Source organism: Nomascus leucogenys, chromosome 6 (assembly GCF_006542625.1).
Source record: "Nomascus leucogenys isolate Asia chromosome 6, Asia_NLE_v1, whole genome shotgun sequence".
Lineage (NCBI taxonomy): Eukaryota > Metazoa > Chordata > Mammalia > Primates > Hylobatidae > Nomascus > Nomascus leucogenys.
In genome coordinates, this window is record NC_044386.1 from 49,988,553 (window position 1) to 50,011,737 (window position 23,185).

Consider the following 23,185-nt stretch of genomic DNA (forward strand, 5'->3'; position numbering starts at 1 on the left):
GCTGTTAATAATGTATTGAACTCAGAGCCACTGAGAATGAATTTAGTCCCAGAGAAAAAGTTTCAGAACACACACAAATTGGGACAAGTTGCTGAAAAATCTTTACATAAGATTTGCCCTGGTTCCCCTTCCTGGCTGCAGAGCCCCAGGAACTTTTCCAGCTTCCTCTCTATTCGCAGTGGCCCTTCCGGGGGCCGCAGAGCTGGGCTGAAAGATGTTTAAAGAAGTGAGTTGGCAGAAAATATGCATGTTTAAGAGCATTTAGGAGCAAGTTCAACTGGATTCTCTCCTGGCATCCAAGGGGACCAGATCACATCCTTTAAAACTATGTTAGAGAAAGAACAGTCCCCTAACCGGCCTTTGTGGAGGGCCACTTCATCTTACGCCGTTATCACCCTTCCCCTCTACTCAAAACGCAAGTCACATCCTATGCGGCTTCTAAGTTTAGAACAAAACAAAACAGGCTCTGGTTCTGATTTTTTCAAGAATCAGGCTCACTTTATATTCTTTTTCAGGAGTGAGCAACCTTTTTCCATAAAGGGGTAGCTAGTCAATATTTTAGGCCCTGTGGGGCCATACGCTCTTTGTTGCAATGACTCGACTCTGCTGTTGCAGAGCAAAAGCAGTCTCAGGCCGTACTGCATAAACAAATGAGTGTGGCTGTGCCCAGTAAAACCTTATTTAAAAAAACAGGCAATGGACTGGCTCTGGCCCAGTTCTACATAATAGCCACAAATGGCGCCTCTCTTCTGAACACTGCGAAGTGCTTCCCATGGTTCCAGCCAGGTTAATGTCTACTTACACAGCGTTTAGTACTTTGATAGTGGATCCACAGGAGAAGCGTAAGAAGCCAGAGTGATCTGAGGATTCAGTGTTCATGATCCACAGCTGCAAATCAACATGATCAGAAGTTGGGAGGAACCTGGAAGATCGTGATTCTGTTTTATTAAGAAACCTGGGCCAGGCACACATGCCTGTAATCCCAGCATTTTGGGAGGCCAAGGCAGGACCAGCCTGGGAAACATAGCAAGACTCTCTCTCTATTTAAAATAAGAAAAGAAAAAAAAAATAGCTTATTGAAAAAAAAAAAAAAGAAACCTGAACATGTAGCTGTCCCTGGCTTTTGCTAATCTCAGAACTGCCCATTCAGCAGCTGAGGGTAATGGTTACTCTGTGGTGGCAGGTGCAGATGCAAAGAAAAGCAATAAATTATGGCTAATGTGATACTTTAGATGTCTTAAAGAGTCAATGCATTTTTTCAAAGAACCAGATGTAAGTCAGCACTGAGGGATTCACTACTCAAGCCACTGGACTTATCAACTCAAAGGGAAATTTGGTCAGCATGTGGCTAAAAAAGCTAAACGACAGAAGCAGATACATAAAAGTTGTGAGAAGAGCAGCCGCCAAGAATCACCAAATTTCCTACTGGTAGAGAAAATCTCCCCAGTCATCTTAGCCAATTCAGATTACCAATGGGGAAACTAAGGCCCAAGGAGAAAGAGGTAACTTGCAGAGCCAGCTGTGGGGAGATCACCAAATCTCAGCCATTTCAACTTCCAATCTGTTGCTGTTTCACTAAGGGGAGCTCACTGACCATATAAACACTTATGAGGTTATTTTCTCAATATCTGGCTGCCGTTAAAAAAACAAGTTTCAACTGGTCCCAGAAAACCCCTGAAATTTGCTGAAGGGAGCAGAATGCAGCACATCCTGATTTAAGGTAGTTGACAAAAACCGCACAGGATAAAGCATTAAATGGCCATCTTCCCACGAATATAAATGCTGATCTCTCATGTTGTATGCTAACATGGCAAGAACAGACTGGGAAGTTCTTAAATCAAAGTTTGCATTGATCTGTTTCCCTCCTAACAAATCAAAGGCAAATGTGACCCTCATATCTTTGGTGTCTGTGACGTAGAGGATTCCTCGGGCAATGAAGGCGTTGCCGGCCTTGGATTTGGGGTACGTGGTATTGATGTGTTGCACCACTGAGAATGTCCTCTCATCCACTTGTGCTACAAGAATGCTTGAGCCGTCCACACTTGACGCATAGATAATCCAAAGGCCCTTTTCATCTACAGCTAGATTGAAGTAAGTTTTGGAATTTGCAAAAAGGTATTTTCGATCAAAATACAAGGCATTTTCAAGCTTCAGAGTTTGGGATGTTTCCTGGCCAAATTCAAATCTGAAATATGCAAACAAAGAAAAGTAGACATGAATCACCATTTCTGTGGACACAGGTGGTTTATTAGGCTCCTCTATTAAACTGAGTTAGTGGGTCTGGGGTGAGGGCTGGGATTTTGCATTTCTTACAAGCTCCCAGGTAACGCCTGCTCTGCTGGTCCTTGGGCAATGCTGTGAGCAGTGAGGATGTAAGAGAAAATGACTGGTTGTGCTAGCAGAGGCAACAGGGAGACAGTGGTGTGGTGTTAAAGAGAATAATCACTAAAGTCAGAATGAACTTGCATCTGAGTGACCACTTACTAGCCATGTGACCCCCACTTTACTAATGCCCAGATGTTTGTTGACCTCCTGAAATGCCCCCTCAAAGATTCTTAGAGCTGCAAGGGGGCTGTAAAAGAGGATCTAGTCCAATCTTCTAATTTTATAAGCAAAAAGTGAGAAGAAACTGGCCCATGAATACAAGTAAGAGGCAGAGCCAGAGGTCGAACTTAGGGTTTCTAACTCTAAGTGTGGGGGTTATTCCTTTACTCCCTGCTGAAATTAAAAAAAAAAGAGTTTCACAGCCTGCTAAGTTAAGAAGAAAGTCACCAGGTGAGAAGGGCTGTTGCAAAGTCATGACTGTGAAAACCATTTTCTTGTCAAGTAAGTGGCTGGATACATTAAACTATGGCATGGAATCTCATGCCCCTTAGCTCCTGGAGGCTGTATGATTTGACAGATTCCAACTCTAGGCTGTATCATAAAAGTGAATTATAATTCAAAAGGTATGTAACTCCAGGAATGAAAATTCAGGAACATTAGGCTAAAAGAAAACACCAGAGGGTGCCATTGAGCAGCAGAAGAAACATGAACTGTGTGCATCTGTGGATATGCATTTGAGCATAACAGACTTGAAGTCTATCAAGAAACTGTGAAGAAACTAGAGAAGAGTGAGGCTTGGGAAGGTCCCTGCACATCTCAGTACACAGGAGTTCTCCTTCCTCTGAATACCTGGGGTTTAGTGTGGCCATTTGGCTCTGTCTAGTCCTGGCACCTCACAGCTGCATTCCTTGGTGAGACCCATCTCTCCCAGCAATTACAGGGTCGAATTCAGCTCTGCTTCTCCGTCAGGTCCCAGCCCGTGGCCCGGCATAGAGCAGTACAGCCTCCTAACCACTGCATCCAAACTTAGCTTCCTTAGAAGATACACCTCCTTGAAGAGGCCAATTCTCACTGTGGGGGTTATCCACCGCAGAACTGCCCCCCACCCCACCTCCGTGTGGCAATAGCCCTATATAACACGGCAGCAGGGAACCACAAGATTCAGTGAGAAGCATCGGAGGGAGTGTGTCTTGACAGCGGGGACTGCTGAGCAGGTGGTAGGTCACTTGTCTTTTTCTACTAGCACAAGACTGCCCAAATGGGGCGGCCAGGGAGGTGTAGAGATGATGATGGGGGTGTCATGTAGACGGGAGTGAGAGGTAAAGGAGGGGATGCTTCCTGCCACGGCTGACGCCAGTGTCTGATGTGTCTGATCATATCGCATATTACATTAGGAAACTCGCCTCATTCTAACCTGAGCATTCAAATGCCAAAAGTTGTTAAAGCTGGACCTCACTAAGGGTAGGAGAAGGATGAGGGAGAGAGAAGGGACCCAGTCCTCCCTCAAAGTCACTGTCTCTTGTTTTGAATGAGTAGGACTGTGGCATTCATAATACTGGGTTTACTGTTTCAGATAGGGGAAGAGATAGAAGGACTCAGAGGTTGTAGTCCATCTTTTTGTTTTTAGTTGAGGACAGGGAGACACAGGAAGTGCTGTCTCTTGTCCAAGGCCATAGAGGAGGCAGAAGAGTTGGAGCCAGAAACCAGGTGTCCTGGCTTTCAATTCATTGCTCTCTTGATTTGCCCAAGACGACCTGCTTCTGCCTCCAAAGGCCAGAGCTTGATTTCCTCTTCTTGAACCCTAAAGACAGAACGTCAGCAACTCTTGTGGGGAAGGCTCAGCAGCTGCCTTGGGCAGTGTCCACCCAGGTGACCCTCCTCCCTTCCTCATGGGAGAGCAGAGGACAGCCTGGGAGGACTATCCATCAGGATGACAGATGGATCTGAAGGCAGAGACGTTTGACTAGGGGTTCATTCCCCAGTCTTCAATGATCTCAGCTGTGACATGAAATTCCCCACACCCAAAGTTTTCCAAAACAAAACTTTATCAGGGAGCAGCAGCACGTTCCACTAGGGGGAGCTATGAGTTCGGGCTGCTTCTCTCTCAGAGGATGGGGAAGCTATGGCCATCACCACTCCAGGTCTACTTCTCCCTGGCTCCGACCTTCCTCGGGCTGTCGAGACCAGCAACAAATGCAGACCCCAGGCAGGGGCTGGGCCATGGGGCTCACTAACATATCCTGTGATTCATTCAGTCGACAAACCCTGATTGACCTCAGTGTGTCAGCCCTAGGGACACAAAGATGATGAAAACACAGTCCTTACCCCTAATTGCTCACAAAAGCACCACAGCACAGGTGCTGCCTGAGAGGTGTGAGAAGGTGCCGTGGTGCGACTCACCTCACTATGGTGTTGGATCCCCCTTTGTGGTAGTAGAGAGAGTTGTTGTAAACAATGTGCCCACAGCCATGGAAATAATACGGAAGGTGGATGAACGTGTAACTGCCATTCAGAAGTGAGGGCTGGTCCTTGAATTCCTTCACCATGATGCCTGTAGGAGGGAAGCCAGGGAGAGGCTGTTACCTACCTCCAACAATCACAGCTTGGGAGGGAGTCCTTGGGAGGAATTTCAAAGGAGGGAAATTGAGAGCGAAATGTTCCCTAAGGTCCCTTGTCCAGTGTGAAGAGTCTAAGATTCCCAAGCTCAAAGTTCAATTCTCCATATGGATTTCTGAAATGTCTTTCAAATGTGGTAGGCATCGAACTGGCCTGGCTCCTCCTGGGAGAACTATGTATCACCCTCTCCCACCCCACTCTATACTGTTTATCAAACTCTCTATGAGACTGGCATAGGCCTTCACCAGGAATAGCAGATAGTTGGCGCTTGGGTGGTCACCTCTTGCCTCCTCCCACCTCTTCCTGCACTGTGCAGCAGCCACTACTAATGAACAATACTACTTTCTTTTTGAGTCCCCAAATCCTGGTAATCTGGGCAGTTACTAACAGCTTCCCAATTGAATAACTGGCCTTGATGACATAAAGAAGTGATTTCTTCTCAGCTATTGCTCCAACCAGTGAGTATGGCCAGACCCCTTCTTTAATGAGGCCACTGTTATTACCACCAGCAATTCCTGACCATGTCTCTTTGGGACAGTACAACTAGGGTCCTGCTCAGATACAGTGTAACTGCAAGGTGGAACTTCACCTTCTCCCCGGGTTCTCCGTCCAACAGGTGGCTGGGAAAGATGGCCAAAAGTACTCTTCTGGGAGGGGGACAACCTTAGAGAAAGATGGATGGTGTACAAGGATTTTGTCTCTGATATTTTTTTTCCCATTATGGTTTGGAGGTTTATGAGGCCTGCAGTCATAATGCTATTTGTTTACTTCTGGATACTTGTCCTAAAACAGGCGATATCTGGGTTACCCTCGTCATGCCCCTGTGACCTGAACTTCAAGGCTTTCTACCAGCATGTTCAAAGGAAGAAAGTTTTCTGCCCACTCATTGGTCTTTCTAAAATAAAGAGACATTTATTACGCCAGATACCGGGGATTTCAGACACACACAAGTGGAATACTCCCAAAGGTAGGCAACAGATGAAAAATACAGTTACCACACAGATATGGGTCATCGGCCGAATGCAAGTACCTGAAAAATGCTCCGTCACCCAAATCCGGTCATCACTCTTGTTAGCAGACTCTCTTATCCAAGTCCCAAATGTCTCTGTCACTTTCAGTATTTGCACTGGGTTTCCAATGGAAGTGATCATGGATTCTGCCAAAAGAAGAGAAAAAGAAAGTCACTTACCTGCCAATTATGCCTTGCAGGCATTCAATTTCTGAATTTCAAGACAGGATGCTTTGTTTTTATACCTGCTTGTGGGGAATGGTGTTCACTGGCTTTCTCATCAGCTTTTCCAACCAAGGTATCATCATTTGGTATGGCACAGGTCTCACCTAAAATGACAACAATAATCATCAGAGCAAATACAGTTGGCACAGTGAGATTTGTTGGACTTTATAGCTGCTGCTCTTCTCCACCTCATTCTAGACTATAGTCTCATTAGCATCCCTTGCACTAGATCACCAGATTCCTTGGTTGCCTGCTTTTAAGCAACTCCAAGCCATAGCCTTCCAAATTCTTCATCCTGCTTGTTGAGTTCCCAAGAAGCTTTTCAGGAGTACAGTTGCTAAGATAATACAATCCCAAAAGGATGTCAGTAAAATCGACAAAGTGGCCTGAACCAGCCTGTTCAAGGGCTCAGCAATTTGGGGAAAATGAGAGGCTTGCTGATGCCTTCCTGGCCTGTCTGGCAGGTGGCATCACTATCATGATTGCATTGTTCTGGAAGGATTTTCACTTTCAGGGAAGCTGCTGGAAGCTGTGAAGTGGCAGCCCCAGAGAATGGGGTGGTCCACTTTATGCAGCATCTTCCTGGAAGAAGTAATCTAGATTCCATCCAGCCCAGAGACATGGGAGTCCCCTCACGACCATTTCCCCATTGTCTCTGTCTAAGGGCCTAGAGAAACACAGGTCCTTGACAGGGGCCTGGTTCAAGTTGGCTTGAGGCTACAGCTGAGCTGTGATTCATCCTCCTCGGGTTATCAGTGTGCCCCTTAATGAATGGGCTGAATTTAGACCTTTGGTGAAGAGGTGCCTTAGGGCAGCAGAAGCAAACCTGAGGGAGAGGAGGGAGGAGGATGAATGTGGCCAGGGTGAAGAGGACAGGGCATGGACTGAAGCACAGGCCACTCAAATCCTGAGGGGTTCAAATCACCTTGTGGTTGCTCGATGGAAATCTTGAGGGTAATTTGAAGGGCTCCTTTATCAGTAAAATAAGGGGGCCCGAGCCTCCATGATCTCTAAGCTTCCTTCTAGCTGGATAAGCCTGTGTTTCCCTGAAATCCTTCTGTCACCTGATGAGAATGGTCTCGGGGATCTGTTACAACTTCCCATGGGCAGTCCTGCTGCCCCCGGAGTTTCAACTGGGGTTTTCACTTAGGGAACTACAGGGTATTAAAGATGTGGAGCTGGAGCAGGAGAGAGGGCCAAGTTCAGATGCAAATGCCTGGCAACCAAAGACTCATTTCTAGGAGGCAGAGTGGAAGATAATGCCTTTCATTTAAAGCCATTTTCCTTGCTCTGTATCCAGCCCCTGCCGATCCAGCCCCCTGGTAGATTAGGCTAAGCCCAGACAAGGGCTGTCACTGGCTGGCAGAGCCTGTGACAAATTAGAATTCTGCAAAAGCTCGGGTCAGAGCCCCCTTCTCTCAGGGGAGGTCTTGCTCAGTTCGTTCTTCAAGGGAAGCTGAGCAAAGGGCTGATGCTAATGGCTGGGGAGGCACTGCACGGCAGCCCAGCGGAGGAGCAGCTCTGCCATGGTCTCACATTGCAGAATTATAATCAGGCTCCACTGAGCTGGGGAGGGGGATGGTGCCATCTTCGAAAGCACAGATTCGCCCACTTTGACAGCTGACTGTGTGCCCCCAAACGTCTTCCAGAAAGAACAGTGCACCAAACAGAACTCAAGACTGTTTAGGAAAATGACAGCAATGGCCCAGCAAGGCTGAGAAATTCCAGTGAGGATCCTCCTTATGAGTGCCATTGAGGAGATGGCCGCAAGTGGCCCTCCTCATAGTTTCAGTTAGGTGACAGATCCTAGGTCACCCCTTTGGGAGAGAAGTCCTAGCATCACCCTAGAAGTATTTTCCATTAATATAATCCTTGATTTCCAGTTAGCTTTCAACCCTGTGGCTACTGTGCCACAAATTGGCTAAAGAACAAGTCCACCAGAGGTCAAGTATTCCTTGCTCTTGGTTGGCTTGACCTTGGGTCAGGTCTCAAAGTGTGAATTTCTATCTAAATGGAAGATGCCCTGAGAGCTGGGACTTTACAGTTAGGCAGAGCTGGGTTTGAATCCTAGCTCCGCCACTTACTCCTGGAGGGACCTTGGGCAAGTTCCTTAGCTCTTTGGGGTATCAGTTTTATTATTTGTAAGTTGGACACAATAATGATTTCAATATCATAGGATTGTTGTGAGAATTACATAAGCACATAGCCCTGTGCCTGGCTTAATGTAGCACTGTTGTTACTATTCGTGAGGACTTAACCAATCCAAACTTCCCCTTCATCTCCTGAGCATCGTTCAAGCTTCTCACTTCTCAAGAGTGCAAAAAGTTAGCAGCTTAGCTTTCCAGACTGTTTCAGAGGGGAGGGATGGTGGACAGAGCAAGGAGGAGGACTGGTCTGCTGGTAAATGAAGGAAGCAGGAGGAGGGAAGGGGAGTGGGAGGCCTAATTCTAAAACTGTCCCTGGTCCTCAGCCCTGGGGCAGACTACGAAGACCTCCTGTGAGAAGTTCGCAAGAAGGGAATTCTCATTTTGGACAAAACCCTCCTCCCTCTATTAAAACAAATCTGGTCACAGAGCCTGGGGTGCAGACCAAGAGTTTGGAATAATTGACAGAAGAGGCAGGCCCCGTAGGGCAGAGGTGGTGACCTGGGCACTGGCCGTTGAACATGTTTGGCTGCCGAGGGCCTTTGGCTCTTCTGCTTCCAGGGGGCCCTGGAGGACCTGGAGGGCCTGGGGGCCCAGGTGGACCTGGTGGGCCTTGGTCACCTTTGGCACCTGGAGAGAGAGAGAGAGAAAGGGAGAGAAGGAGGGAAGAGGGAGGAGGGGGAAGGGGAGAGAGGGACAGAGAAGGGGAGAGAAGAAGAGAGAAAGGAGAGAGGGAAGGAAAGGGGAGGGAGGAAGGGAGGGAGGGAGGAACAGAGAAAGGGAGGGAGGAAGAGAAGAAGGGAGGGTGGGAGGAAGGGAAAAGAGTGGTCAGCTAAGGTCTCTTTAGCTGCCTCCTCGCAGCCAGACCAAATAAGCCTTTTCAGTCTCTCTACCAGTGGACAAGTGGGGCCACAGGAGCTGGAGGCAGGTCTCTGTCCACCAGGAAGGGGCAGAGATCTGCAGGCGGGGCAGAGATCTGCAGGCAGAGCAGATGTGGCTCAACCTCCTATGTCCTCTCCACTCTCCTCCAGGGGACACCCTCTGCTCTGACCTGGTCTTTTCAATTGGGGTTCATAAGGGATGCTGCTTTTCTGAAGGGTTTGTCATCACCCCTCACTTGGTCAGCAGCATGGAGGAACATGGTACTCTGGATGTGTAGATTTCCTATGTAACGGAAGTGTAATATAATTTTATATTTTTCAAATACATTTATGTATATTACCCTGTCAAAACACGTCTTAAATTATACATGTTTTGCATAGCAACATCTGCTGTTCATGAAACAAAATGTACTAAACCCAGTTCGATCTTTCCTCGATGCTTTGGTCTAAGCACAGTGCCTGGTAAACAACAGGCACTCAATCAAGTCTGAATGGATGGATAGATGGTTGGATGGGCAACTGATTCAGGGTCATTATTCTGAACATTTAGCATCATCCTAGCTTCCTGAGGACAGACATGTCTTCCTCATTTCCAGGTACTAGCAAAGTCTCTGATTCAGAAATGGTGTTCTCCGGTATTTGATAAATCTTTACTGACTACATAGTTATATTTACATGTTATATTTTTATCATATAGGTGATCTCCAAAGTACTGTGCTTTTAAAATTCTTCTGCCTCCTGCTCCTCCATGACAGTCAGCTGTCACCTGCTCTTTCCTCTGTGCTATTGTCTTTGTGGATTTCTGCCCCTTACCCTCTTCTCCCACAAACACCAACTATCTGCTTTTCCCCTGGGCTGGAAAAGCAGCCACTGTATTTGTAGGGGAAATGCCCCTGATGGCAATCACTGAAGTGTATCCTTAGAATGATCCTGGATGGCAGATGCATCTGAATGTGTGCTCAGAGCTAGGGAATCTGGGAGTTGCCAACCCAGAGCATTGTTCCTTGTTTTGAGGAACAGGGGCCATGCAGGCAATTGGGGCCCTGAGTTTTGGGTTAAGTGAAGGTTGCCAGGTGGAGGTGGTTAAGGGGAGGGTGCTGATGTGGTGTGGATATCCCAAAATCTCATGTTGAATTGTAATCCCCAGTGTTGGAGGTGGGGTCTGTGGGAGGTGTTTGGATCATGGAGGCAGAGCCCTCATGAATGGCTTGGGTGATCTCCTTGGTAATAAGTGAGTTATTGCGAGATTTAGTCATTTAAAAGTGTGTGGCACTTCACACCCCGCTCTCGCTCTCTCTCTCTCAATCCTGCTCTCGCCATGTGATGTACCTGCTCCCCCTTCACCTTCTGCCATGATTACAAGTTTCCTGAGGCCTGTCCAGAAGCTGAGCAGATGCCAGCATCATGCCTCTTGTACAGCCTACAGAACTATCAGCCAATTAAACCTTTTTTTAAATATATAAATTACCCAGTCTCAGGGTAATGTGAGAACAGACTAGTACAGGTGTTAAGTGAAAATGCCAGGTAAATTGCATGCTGTTTGCAAGTGGCTGCTCAGTCCACTGCCCCTGGGCTGCAGGTAAGAGAGTTCGCTCATCCAGCCCAAGGCCCCTGGGCTGTTTTTGTCCTAAGGTGGTTCTCCTGTACAGCCTGCCACCACCGGACTCTCTGCTCTGTACGAAGCCCCCAGTAAAGCCCCATGTCACATTTGCTGGCCCTGGGTCTCTTCTTTGGCTTCTTGAATCTGTTGCCATCCCTGCTGAGGTTGGCCGGGGCTTGGCACAACAATATTTTGCCCCAATTCCATGTAAAAAGGCCGTTAGGATCAGGGTCTGAGGATGGCTCAACCTCATCAGTGAAGCAAATGCTTGTGCTTCCTGTCGGTTGTCCTCTGAGGTGTCGTAAGTTGCCTGCTTACTTGTCTTATTCTGGATTGTGCTGGATTTCAATATATCTTGGAAAAGAAAACTTCCTTCATTCCATTCAAGTCAACCATGGCTTTTAGACCCAATTACCTGAACCACTTACACTTAGATCCCAGATCTGGTCTTGCCACATGGAGTAACATGCTCACATTTCTCCTCTTTGAAAGCATAGAACTCCAAAACATGCTGCAAAACAGATGGCCACATAAGGCCATAAAGGAGAGAAGACACAGGAGCAGCCCTGGTGTTGGAAGCCAGGCAGTTCTCTGGGCGCACAAGCTCTCAAAGAGAGCCGCAGCACACCCTTCTTACCTGTCAGGAGCACATCGTTGGACACGTCTCCTTTGTCACCCTTTTCTCCCTTCTGCCCTGGTGGGCCCTCATTTCCCTGCAGGCCCAGTTCACCATGGTCTCCCTTTTCTCCCCTTTCCCCTGGATTTCCTGCAGCTCCAGGTATCCCTGACCAAAAAAACAAAAGACATATTAGCCTATGGTGCAAAAAGTTCTGGCATACCACTTTATATTATTGTACTTTCCAGGGAAACAGTTTTAAATACCAAACACACAGCTTTTCATAGCCATTTTAGAGCAGCAGTGTGACCATACATTCACTAAAGAACAGCATTTCCAGGTGGCTCTGCTGGATTATTTATTTATTTATTTATTTTTTGAGACGGACTCTGGCTCTGTCACCCAGGCTGGTGTGCAGTAGTGTGATCTTGGCTCACTGCAACCTCTGCCTCCCGAGTTCAAGCAATTCTCCTGCCTCAGCCTCCGGAGTAGCTGGGATTATAGGCGTGAGCCACCACACCCATCTAATTTTTGTATTTTAAATAGAGACAGGGTTTCACCATGTTGACCAGACTGGTCTTGAACTCCTGACCTCAGGTGATCCGCCTGCCTCGGCCTCCCAAAGTGCTGGGATTACAGGTGTCAGCCACTGCTCCTGGCCTGCTGGATTATTTTTAGAGAAATTTGGCTGAGCCAACAGGTTGGAGAGAGGAGTGAACCACAAGAGGGGGCGATGACAGCAACAGTGGAAAGAAGGCAAGGAAGGCCTAATGAGAAGTCTGCAGCCATGATGCTCAGAGGGGTGTGTCTGCTGCCATAATAGTGAGTGTTAAATACATTATTTAGTTTATTCCTCACAACATATTGGAGTGGTAGGCTGGGCAGTCATCCTTACTCTCATTTTACAGATATTGAAACTAAGGCCTACAGTGGTTATAACAGATGCTGCCAAGTCAGAGAGCAAAGCGCCTCTGATTCCATCTCCAATGCCCTTTTCTGTGACATTCCAATGCAAAATACTTTCAATCACAATAGCAAAACAGGTAAAGTTGCTTTAGGACAACCATTAATAGGGATGGTGAACAAAAGGTAGTGGGTGAAATTTCTGCCTCTGTTCACAGGGAGCTATGACTACAGAAATTTCTGTCCTCCGCACATTGCTAGAAACCAGTCAAGGTCTAAGTAACAGCTTGTGTCAGCCTTGGACCCTGAGCAGTGAAAGCACCCTTGGATTGTCCCAGTTCACTGCTGGGAGGTAGTTCCCAGTGGCACAGGAAGGAGGATCTCAAATAGCCTGTCAATCTCACTAAGTTGAGGGGCCAAAAATCAGAGTTTGGGGAGAAGGAGATGGCTAGAATTTGCAAGATAGGAGAGCAGAGAGGAGACAGCTGTGTGAAAGAGCCCTGCAGATCTGCAGAGGGCTCCCTTGAACCTGTGACTGAAGGATGACTTCTACACATGAGGGAATTCCAGAGGGCTGGGAAAGGAATTCACAGACTGTTCACTATAAAATTCTCAGGGCTCACACAGGAAAAAGTTCTCATTCCCATGGCCACCATGGGGAAATCTCATCAAATACTGAAATACTGGGTAGAGTCCTTGAAAAAGTCTAGTTTTAGTAGTGGGGCTAAATTAGCCCCAGGTTAAAGGCTGCAGTGGACCCATCATTACAAAGTTTCAACACAAGTTTCTAAAGGATGAAACCTATCTGCCAGTGATTTAACTGCCTGACTCTGTGCCTGCTGAGAGTCCAAAATTTGAATCATTCAGTTCATGTAACTCAGCATATTAGCAATTTAAGCAAGAAAAATTATACGATCATCTCAACGATATAGAAAAGGCATTTGATACAATTTAGTATCCATTCTTAATTTGTCAACAAACTAGTAATAGAAGAGAACTTAGTCTGGAAAAGGACATCTACAAAAAAACCCTACAGCTAACATCATCCTTAATGGTGAAAGACCAAATGTTTTCTCCCTAGTATCAGAAACAAGATAAGGGTATCTAATCCCATCACTTTTATTTAACATCCTACTGGAGGTCCTAGCCAGTGCAATAATGCAAGGAAAAATAACAAAAAGGCATACAGATTGGAAAGGATGAAGACAGTTTGCAGATGTCATGATTGTTTATGTAGAAAATCTCAAGGAATCTATAAAAAGGCTACTAGAACTCTTGAATATACAGTTATACAGGGTCCTTGAGAGGGGAAGTTATTATCTAATATTGTACAAAGCCATTGCCAGATATGGATCAATTAAAATGATACCCTATCTCAGAGAATATGTGCTCATTTTAACAACAGCCCCTTGGAGATATTGCTCAACAGAGGTATTGCCCAAGTGGCAGAGATTTCAGTGGTGGGGAAGATAGCATGTCACAATACCCCACAGTTCATACCCAAATGCCCTGCATTGCCATCAGATTAATTATTCCCTAAAACAGTGGTTCCCAACCTTTTTGGCACCAGGGACTAGTTTTACGGAGGACAATTTTTCCATAGACCGGGGTGTGGGGAGGGATGGTTTTGGGATGATTCAAATGCATTATATTTATTGTGAATTTTATTTCTATTATTACATTGTAATATATAACAAAATAATTATACAACTCACCATAATGTAGAATCACTGGGAGCCCTGAGCTTGTTTTCATGCAACTAGACAGTCCCATCTGGGGGTGATGGGAGATGGTGACAGATCATCAGGCATTAGATTCTCAATAGGGTTTGCACTCCTATTGAGAATCTAATGCTGCTGCTGATCTGAAGGGAGCTCAGGCGGTAATGTGAACACTGGAGAGTGGCTGTAAATACAGATGAAGATTTGCACAATCATTTGCTGCTCACCTCCTGCTGTACGGCCCAGTTCCTAACAGGTCATGGACCGATATGGGTCCGGGGGCTGGGGACCCCTACCCTAAAACATAAACCTGGAGCTCTTAGCACCTTTCATTTACCCCAGAGGAGTAATAAATATTCAAAATAGTTTCTGCTCTTCCATGTTCATATTCATATTCCATATTCAAGGAACTGTCTGCAGACTATTCTAAGGAAGACAGCAGTGCATGAAAAAGCCTCAAAGTGTTGATCACTGTTAGAAGAAAACTGTAGTGAACAAAAAAAATTTGCTAGATTTCAACCAACCAATAAAAAAAACCTTGGTGAAAACTATGAAATTCAGCTACAGTTGGGAGTCAGAAGCCCCAGGGTCCTCACCACTTCCAGTGGTAAGCTTGGGTGGCGGCTGCCCGTCCAGTGGAACTGGGGGAGCACAGTAGAAGAGGATGTGAAGAGGAGCAGGGTGCCCCTCCACTGTCAGCACTGGCTCTGCCATGGATTCAGTGATATAGGGGTCAAATCATGCCTCTTTGAGGGGTCATGGCTCGTAATATCTCCCTCACAATAGCACCAAAATCCCATTGCACTGACTCCTCCAGGCCCTCAGTCATCAGGCCATCTGGGTAGAAAGTGGTTCACTCACTTGAGAAGAGCCCTTCTGCCAGGCCCTCTTTGTGAGAAGACGTTCTTTTGTCAGTGTTTTAAATAGGCAACTTGGCACATTATCTGAAGGAGACAAAAGACGAGGGCATTGCCATAGAGTCCAGCCCTCACGGTGCACCAAGGGTAACTGACACCTTCGAAAGGTCTCACATGACCCAGATTTAGCAGTGCTCAGGGAAAGGGTATCTGCTGGTTACTGCAGGGATATCTTTTTCAGGCATTTATTGTAGTCGCAAACCGCCTTCTGCATCATCATCTTATTTCCCCTTCCTTTCTTTTCTTTCTTCCTCTTATGTCTTTTATTTTCTTTCTCGGAAAGGCCACATGTGAAATAGGAAAATGTTCCTGCTGCCGGGCAGCTGTTGTAATGCGGCCCCTACAGGGGCAGGTATTTAACACTATTCAAGGCCTTTGCTTGAGGCTGTATTTTTACTCTAGTTGGGAAATGCATGATTATTTTATAGCTTTCATTAAGAAAGGGTTGGGGGACATTTTGTCTGCATAGGGTCTGCCTTTGCCCTCTTGTCCACCATAGCGCTGACAAAGCATCCCCTCGTCTTTGTTGGTAAAATTGCCCTGGCTGTGCTTTCACCGTGATATGTCAGAAATTAAATACCACCTAATCGTGATTCATCATCAGGAACCTGTGTGTGGCATTTTCTACCCTGCCCTGTCCCAGGGAAGGTCAGGGATGCTAGCCGTGCACAGTGACACTATGCCATTATGTGATCTGGACCCCTGGCTGGCTTTGAGTCGGCGCATTCTGCCAGAGAAGAAAGGCCAGACTCTGCCTGTGTAACTTGTGCTAGGAGTGGCTCTCTACTGTTTTTCTCTGGTGTCACCCACTCAAAACAAACAGTTTCATCAGCATTTGAGTTTGGAGTTGTGTGATATCTCCGGGTTGAGGTCAACTCTCATCTTCACAACATGGGGTGAGGGAGGATGTTTTATTTTCAGCAGTATCATTTGTTGCTAAGGCGGGGGAAAGAGGCCAGAGAGTGTCACACAAAACCCAGTCCTGAGACACGAATATGGAGGAGGGCTTTCATTTCTGTTTTTATAAGAATTTGACTTTTAGAGAAGATACTGCAGCATTAACTCTTAAGTGAGAAAATGAGAGGCAGATGGAGGGAAAGAAACTGCTTGCTTTTGAGGCAATGGAACATCAGACTTCATAGAAGATGCTGGTTGCACAATTGACATTTAGGTCTCTTTCAGTTCTGACTCTTCTCTTCAGATCTAAGTTAGTGTTTCCAGATGAATACAGAACACTTCCACCTAGATTTCCTTCTGGTCTAAAATAAAGTTTCTCCTTCCCCACTTTTGAAAACAACCACAATACTAGCTAACCCCAGTATAGCACTTACAACGCGTCAGGCCCTCTTCTAAGCACTTTATATACTTTAATCCATTTAATCTTCCTAATAACATTATGAGGTTAATACTATTATTGTCCCTATTTTGCAAATAAGGAAATTGTGGCACGAAGTGATAACTTGCCCAGGAGCATACAGGTAGTAAGCGGAAGAGCCGGGACACAAACCATCTGGCTCCAGCTCTGGCTCTGAGCTATTGCACCATCATTCTTAGCTTTTCTAAGGTCAGAACCTGAGAAGCTTTGATGTGTCAGTCTCCTGGAAGCAACCGTTAGGCTACAGAGCTTAAACTCTGCTTCATCAGGGTAGTCTTATAATGACTCCTGGTTGCCTCCTGCATATGTGGAGCTGAACCCCCTGACCTTACTTTGAAGGCCATTACCCTCTAGTCCTACCCCAATCTAGCCAGGGTCCCCACTAGTACCCAGGGGTGGCCTCATAACCTGTGAGCCTAGGCCTTTCTGTTCTCTCCCTGCGGTTAATGCTGCTGCAGTTATCTTCTCTAAAAATCAAATTCTCATAAAAAACAGAAATGAAAGCCCTTCTTCTTATTCGTGTCTTGGGACTGGGCCCCGTTCCCCCGCCTTTCCCACAGCTCCTCTACTTATCTCCAAAGTGCTGATCACTCTTCTCTCTCTTGTGCTTTATGCTTAGTTCTACTGCACAATCCATCCTCTGCAAATAGGACCCTCTGCACAGGGTCCTATTTGCTCATCTTCTGCACAGGGAAGTTTGGCTTTTTCTTCTGGCAGTATTGCCTGCTATGAAGTATAAAGCAGTCTTCCAACCAGAATAGTTACTGAGTACCTGCTGTTGCACGATATATCTTCTCTTTCAACTGGATTGTAAGCCCTTATATACAGACACAATGTTCTAGTCTTCTCATTCATTCATTCATGCATGCATTCATTCATTCTTCGTTCATCAAGTATTTATTGGGCCTTAGCTGGGCCCTAGCTAAGAGATGTCATGAATAATAAAATCTGTAATACATAGTCCCTGCCTTCATTGACCAACACTATAGTGGAGTATTTAAAACCAGAAACCATATTAGAGTTGTCATAACTCAACCGCTTCTGGCTACAGATGAGGAGGTCAAGGCCTCATCTTGGAGTGACTTGCCCAGGGCTTCAGGGCCAGTAAGGGATAAGGGCAAGAGCTACTAGAACTCCTTCCACTGTTCCCCTCTGCCTTGAAGGCAGGGAACGAGAGGGACAAAATCAACTGTCTCTGACTGTCAGGTTATACTCATTGAACTGTATGTTCTCAACAATGTCCTTCAGGCCTCTCTGAAAGGCTGGAACCCTCCCAGCCCTCCCAGGAAGACTCAGCCTTGGAGCTCAGGTTGGAGGGTGTCTGAAGCCCTATATTCTCAATCGTTAACTGCACCAGTGCTCAGGGCCCACCCTTCTTTCCTGTTTGCTCTTGCTCTTCGGCACCTCCAATAACCCTGCTCTCACAACAGGGCCCAAGCCCCTTGAGCATGGAAATTGAGTGTCACTGTGGTTAAGGGCAGGGGTCCAGAAGTCAGAGAAACCTGAATCAAGTCCTGCCTCCTCCACTTACTAGCTTATGACATTAGACAAGTTATATCCAGTCATTCAACAATGAATTTATTGAGCTCCTTGGCTGTGTGTTCCAGGCACTGGAGGTAGGAACTAAGCAAGACAGACATGGCCAAGCTCTCACAGGCCTCACATTCTGCTTGGGGAGTCAGCCCATCAGCACAACAGCAAATAATCCCTATGGGGTGATTTCAGGGAGGGATGTTTCGATTGATTGTGCTTGGGGAGTCAGACCATTAGCACAACAGCGAATAATCAGCAGGGGGTGATTTCAGGGAGGGATCAATATTTTGATTGATTCCACTTGGTAGGTCACACCATCAGCACAATAGCAAATAATCACCATGGGTCGATTTCAGGGAAAGATCAATGTTTTGATTGATCCAACTTGGGAGGTCACACCATTAGCGCAATAGCAAATAATCACCATGGGTCGATTTCGGGGAAAGATCAGTATTTTGACTGATTCCACTTGGGGAGGCAGACCATCAGTACAACAACAAATAATCACCATGGGGTGATTTCAGCAAGGGGTCAATATTTCAAAAGAGCAGGGGATGTGACAGAGTAGGTGAGACAGGGGCTAGACACAGAGGCCAGGGATGATTTTGTATACGAGGTGACATCTGAGCTAAGACCTGCTCAGGAAGACAGGGGAAGTCAGGGAGAGGGCATTCTGGGCAGTGGGCACAGGCCACTATGCCCTAGTCCCACCCCAATCTACTCTGGGTCCCTAGCAGTACTCGTGCAAAGGTCCTGGGGCAAGGGTGAGCTTGGCCTGTTTGAGAAAGACAGAAGTATCTTCATCTGGAAAAAATATGGCTAACAAAAGTATTCATGCCCTTGGGTTGGTCTGAGGACTAGATGAGCTGAGTGTACGGATACCTTAGCGGAGTGTCCAGCAGTAAATGCTGGCTGTGTATTATGGTTCCAAAGGTTGTTGCTAGAGGGCACACCCCACCCTAACTGGGTCCCTAACTCTGTAGAACACAGGCTTTTTTTCCTTTTCTTGGAAACAACACTTGTTCCCTTTTTGTGGAATGCACTCCCACACCTCTCCTACCCCACCCCTGCCTGGCAAACCACGAATGATCCTTTAACTCTCAGTTTAAATGACAGGCCTTCCTTCTCCACAGTCACAGCAATGGCCTGGAAGGTTGCATACCCACGTGAGGACCTGCAGTATCATCCTGAGAGCTGGCTGCTCATCCAAAAGCTCTGGAAAGGCCTGGGGCCAGCCTCCAACCTCGCCTGGCTGTGTGACCCCACCCTCTGTGTGCGCCAGGCCCTCCCTTCACGTCTGGCCAAAGCTGTTACCTCCCTGCCCTCCCTCTCTATCACTGTACCTCGGAGCACCTCGTTCTTCCCTTCAAACACACATCTCATGTTGAGATGGTAGGTGGATATGACTGTTGACTGTGGATGTTGGCCTCTCCACCAAAGATGGAAAGTTCCAGAACAGTGTCTGTGTCTTTTGTGGTTCCCCAATGGCACTCGACGTCTGCTGAATAAGTATTTGTTGATGAATGTCCCCACCCTCTCCTGGTGCTTGTCTTGCTGCTCAGTCCCCTCCTCAGTCTCCTTTGCCGACTCGTCTCCTTCTACTTGGTCACTTGAGGTTGGAGCTTCTCAGGGCTGAAACCCAGCCCCTCCTCTCCTGCCAGGCTCTCTCCCTAAGTGACTTCACCCCTGCCCACATGCCCAGGTGCCTCGATGACTCCCTGATATATACCTCTCACTCCAGGCCTCTTTTGACTACAGACCTGTTTTCCAAGGCCACTGCCCCACCTCCTCCTGTATACTTCAGGGCATCTGAAACTCAGCACATCCCATGCGGAGTCCACGATTGTCCCTTTAGATCTGAGTTGAGTGCGGGGCTCCCCACCTCAGGCAGGAGCAGCTCACCCATCCATCCAGTCGAGCATGACAGCAACTTCAGGGTCAGTCCTGATGCCTCCCTGACCCCCTAACTCCCTGTATCCACTGTCCACTGGGAACTGCTGGCTTCGCCCCTAAATATCACTTATCCCTGTGGGTCTTTCCGCCCCTGCCCGCTGTCCCCTGCCTACGGAGGCTATCTCCCTGCCTCTACTCTGGCTCATTCACCTGCAGGTTCCAGTGCGCTCTCCACGCAGCAGCCACAGCGGCATTTAGAGAGGCAGATCTGATCCCATCACTCTCTCCCACTTGATGGCCCTCTGGGGCTTCTCATGGCCCTCAGAAGGAACCCTGTTCCCCTCGGTGGCCCTGCTGCCTCTGGTCCCTCCTCCCTATCCCTTTCCTGCAAGTGCTGGGTATGAAGGGAATCTGTCCCAGGGCTCAGGAGTGGGCGAGGAGGGAAAGTGCAGCCCCGGGGCCTCAGCAGGGTGAACAGGACAGTGTGACTCTTGCTCTGCAGCCTGAGCTGGCCCATGAAGTGAGCGATCCCATTGAGCTGGGCTCTTCAGATAGCCTTTGGTGGTTAGTCTCCCACTTCCCCTGGCCTGGGACAATGAACTCCTTGTGGGGGCCTCGGGGACTCAACTTCCACTCTCAGTATGAGTGGAGGCTTCGCGGTCTAATGCTGCCGACCTCCGCAAGCCTTACTCTCTGGGAGATTGCTGTAGAGAAGGGTGTCTTTGCTGCAGTTCCTATGAGATCTCCCAGAAACCAAGGATTGGGGTCACCCTCCAGTGACAAACAGAATCCAACACCTTCTCCCTTCTCTGCTGCTGTCCTCTGCTCCAGCCTCTTCCCTTCCCTCCTATAGCCTCTCAGAACAGCTGTAGGGCCATCCTCTCATCCATATGTCAGGCATAGCACTGTTACGCTTCACATCCTCCCCGTTTTGCTCTGAGTACAAATCACAGTTCTTAAAATGCCCAGGGCTGACCTGATTTGGCCTGGTTACCTCTCTGATCTCAACTAGACTAGGTTAGCCACTCATCCCTTCTGTCCAGCTGCCCTGGCTTCCTTTCTGATCCTTAAACTGTCCAGGTACCCTGGTGACTTACATGCTCTGCCCAGAGCCCTCTGCCCCAGAAACCCTGAGACCCTCTTTTACCTCTTCTTGGTATTTGCTCAACGGTCCCTTCTCAGGGAGGTCTTATGTGGCCTCCCAATCTACATGTACCACCTCTAACCCCACATAAATTTCCTGCCCCTTTCTATGATATTTTTTCTCCTTAGGATTTATCACCATGGAACAGACCATATATTCTATTTATTTATCTTATTTACTATCCGTCTCTCCCAACTAGAATGTAAACCTCGTGAAGGTGGAGGAGGGGGGCTTATTTCTGAAACTCCAGCATCTAGAACGGTACCTGCCACACAAATATGTGCTCCATAAATGAACGCACTTTTTCTTTTCTGCACTCCCTGGGTTGCAGGCTGCATGCGAAGCACATCCTCAAGGCCAGGGATCTGTCTCAAGCCTTTTTGAAAACCATCCCTTTCCTACGTGCCCCACACCCAGCTCTAGCAGGGTCCCCTCCTGCCCCTGAGCCTGCCCTCATCATGCCCATTGCTGAGGCCTCAGGACTGAATCACATTTTTGGAGTCTTCCCAGGATAAGCCAATAGGCATCATTATTCTACAGTGATGCTCATGTATAATTATAATTATTATCCTATATGAACGATCCATTGCTGCTCTGTAATTCCAATGGTAATTACTGGCCTTCTAAGGATTGAGCTGGCTTGGACGGTGTGTGCCCGTTTTCTCTGAAGCTGCCCTCTGGAACACAAGCAGGTAGGCACTGCCAAGTGTCAGAGGTGCTCGACAATTTTTCCCCCTCCACTGGCCCTTACTTCAATTGCTAATGAGAATAAGAGTGGAGGTGACCAAAGGAGTAATTGCTGTCTGGAAGAATTTTCTACCATTTCTTCTCATCCAGGGCCAGTCCAAGTGAGTTTGGGTAGCAGAGCCAAGAGGTTGAAAATAAGACAGTGCAGTGGAGTCTCTGGCTGAAAACAACCTCCCTCCACCCTCAGCAGTGGCTTTGATGGGTGGCTGAGAGCCAGGCCTTCGTAGGAGCCTCCTGAGTAGTTTCTTACCCTCTGTCTTTGAGCTCCCACCACAGCATGTGCCAGCTTTCTTCAGGTGGATCTGCCCTGGCCCCGGCTCCCCAGGACTGGTGCTCAGAGCCCTTCAGAATCTTCCCCTTTGTGCCCCAGCCTCCTGCCAGGCCCTGCACCAGCCCCTGCTTCTTACTGCTCCCTGGGCACATCTGATGCCTCGGTGCTTCTGGGCCCTTTCTCCAGTGGTGGAACGGCCTGCTCATAACAGGGCAAAGGAAGCTCCTCTGAGATGCCAGCCATATCTTCATAGTTATCCTGTAGCCCCTGAAGAGGAGACCCTTTGACCTGAGCGCCGGCCGCAGGGAGGGCAGGATGCTGCCTTTCCACTCAAGCAGTTTGAGCTATTCCTCTAGCCAAGAAACACCTTACCAGGGGCCAACATCAGTTCATTGATTTTCAACCAAACACAGATTCGCTGGACAGGAGGAGGCAATAGAGGGCAAGGCAGGAGCTGAGCCTCGAAAGAGCATGCGCCAGCACCAGCTGTCACACGGCCCACAGAGTACCCCTCCCAGGGCTGTGGGCTCCTGCTCCTTCCACTTCCCATCTGCAGCAGAAGGGTGGGAGTCAGTTCCCAGGAGGCGGCTTCTCCAGTTTGAAATAAACGTCTGTCAAGGTGAGACCAAAAGTACACCCTTGGTATCCCAGAACACAATGGCTTCTAGGTAAGAGTTAAACCGGCCTTAAACTGTGCAGAGATGAAACACCTTACCCCTGCTGCACACATGCAATCATGGAGATAAATAACAGGGAAATTAATTAGAAGAGTTGCCAAAAGTACCCATTTTTCCTCTTTTTCCATTTGCTCCTTTTTCTCCTTTTGGGCCCTGAGGACCAGGCTGTCCATCTGATCCATTGTGTCCTGGCATCCCGCCAGCTCCCGGAGGTCCTGCATCAAAACACAGAAACAGGGACATTAACCAAAAAAAAAAAAAAAAATTCTTCACTGAAGTTACTGTCATTTCCTTTACCAGTGAAACTGAGCAGGCATCAATTCCTTTTCCACATTCTTTCCCACTTCTTCCCTTCCTTCTCTGGCTGAAGCAGTGCCAAGTAGGGGGATGGTGATGGCAGAGCCTCAGGTGAGGGGCACAAAGAAGGAGACACACAGCCAGGACTGCCTCCAGGCTCTTGCCCTCCCCGCATCTGTCCCATCAGGGAGATCCTAGGGGTCTGGCCACCCACAGCCTCCCCTTGAACTAGAAAATCCATGGGCTCTTACCTGGTGGTCCAGGAGGTCCTACAACAGAAAAAAAATTTAG

At 47.6% G+C, this 23,185-nt stretch overlaps 1 protein-coding gene across 1 annotated transcript in view; it reads right to left on the reverse strand.

Annotated features, from left to right (window-relative positions):
- Positions 1–1,013: 1,013 nt before the first annotated feature.
- GLDN (gliomedin) overlaps positions 1,014–23,185 on the reverse strand; it is a 63,816-nt gene continuing 41,644 nt past the window's right edge. The window contains exons 3-10 of the mRNA XM_003266927.4: positions 23,146–23,163; positions 22,705–22,812; positions 11,438–11,584; positions 8,821–8,949; positions 6,196–6,279; positions 5,972–6,097; positions 4,726–4,876; positions 1,014–2,185 (exon numbers count right to left, since the gene is read on the reverse strand). Coding sequence (XP_003266975.1) covers positions 1,654–2,185; positions 4,726–4,876; positions 5,972–6,097; positions 6,196–6,279; positions 8,821–8,949; positions 11,438–11,584; positions 22,705–22,812; positions 23,146–23,163 — 1,295 coding nt within the window. The 3' untranslated portion in view covers positions 1,014–1,653. The remainder of the gene's footprint in view (positions 2,186–4,725; positions 4,877–5,971; positions 6,098–6,195; positions 6,280–8,820; positions 8,950–11,437; positions 11,585–22,704; positions 22,813–23,145; positions 23,164–23,185) is intronic.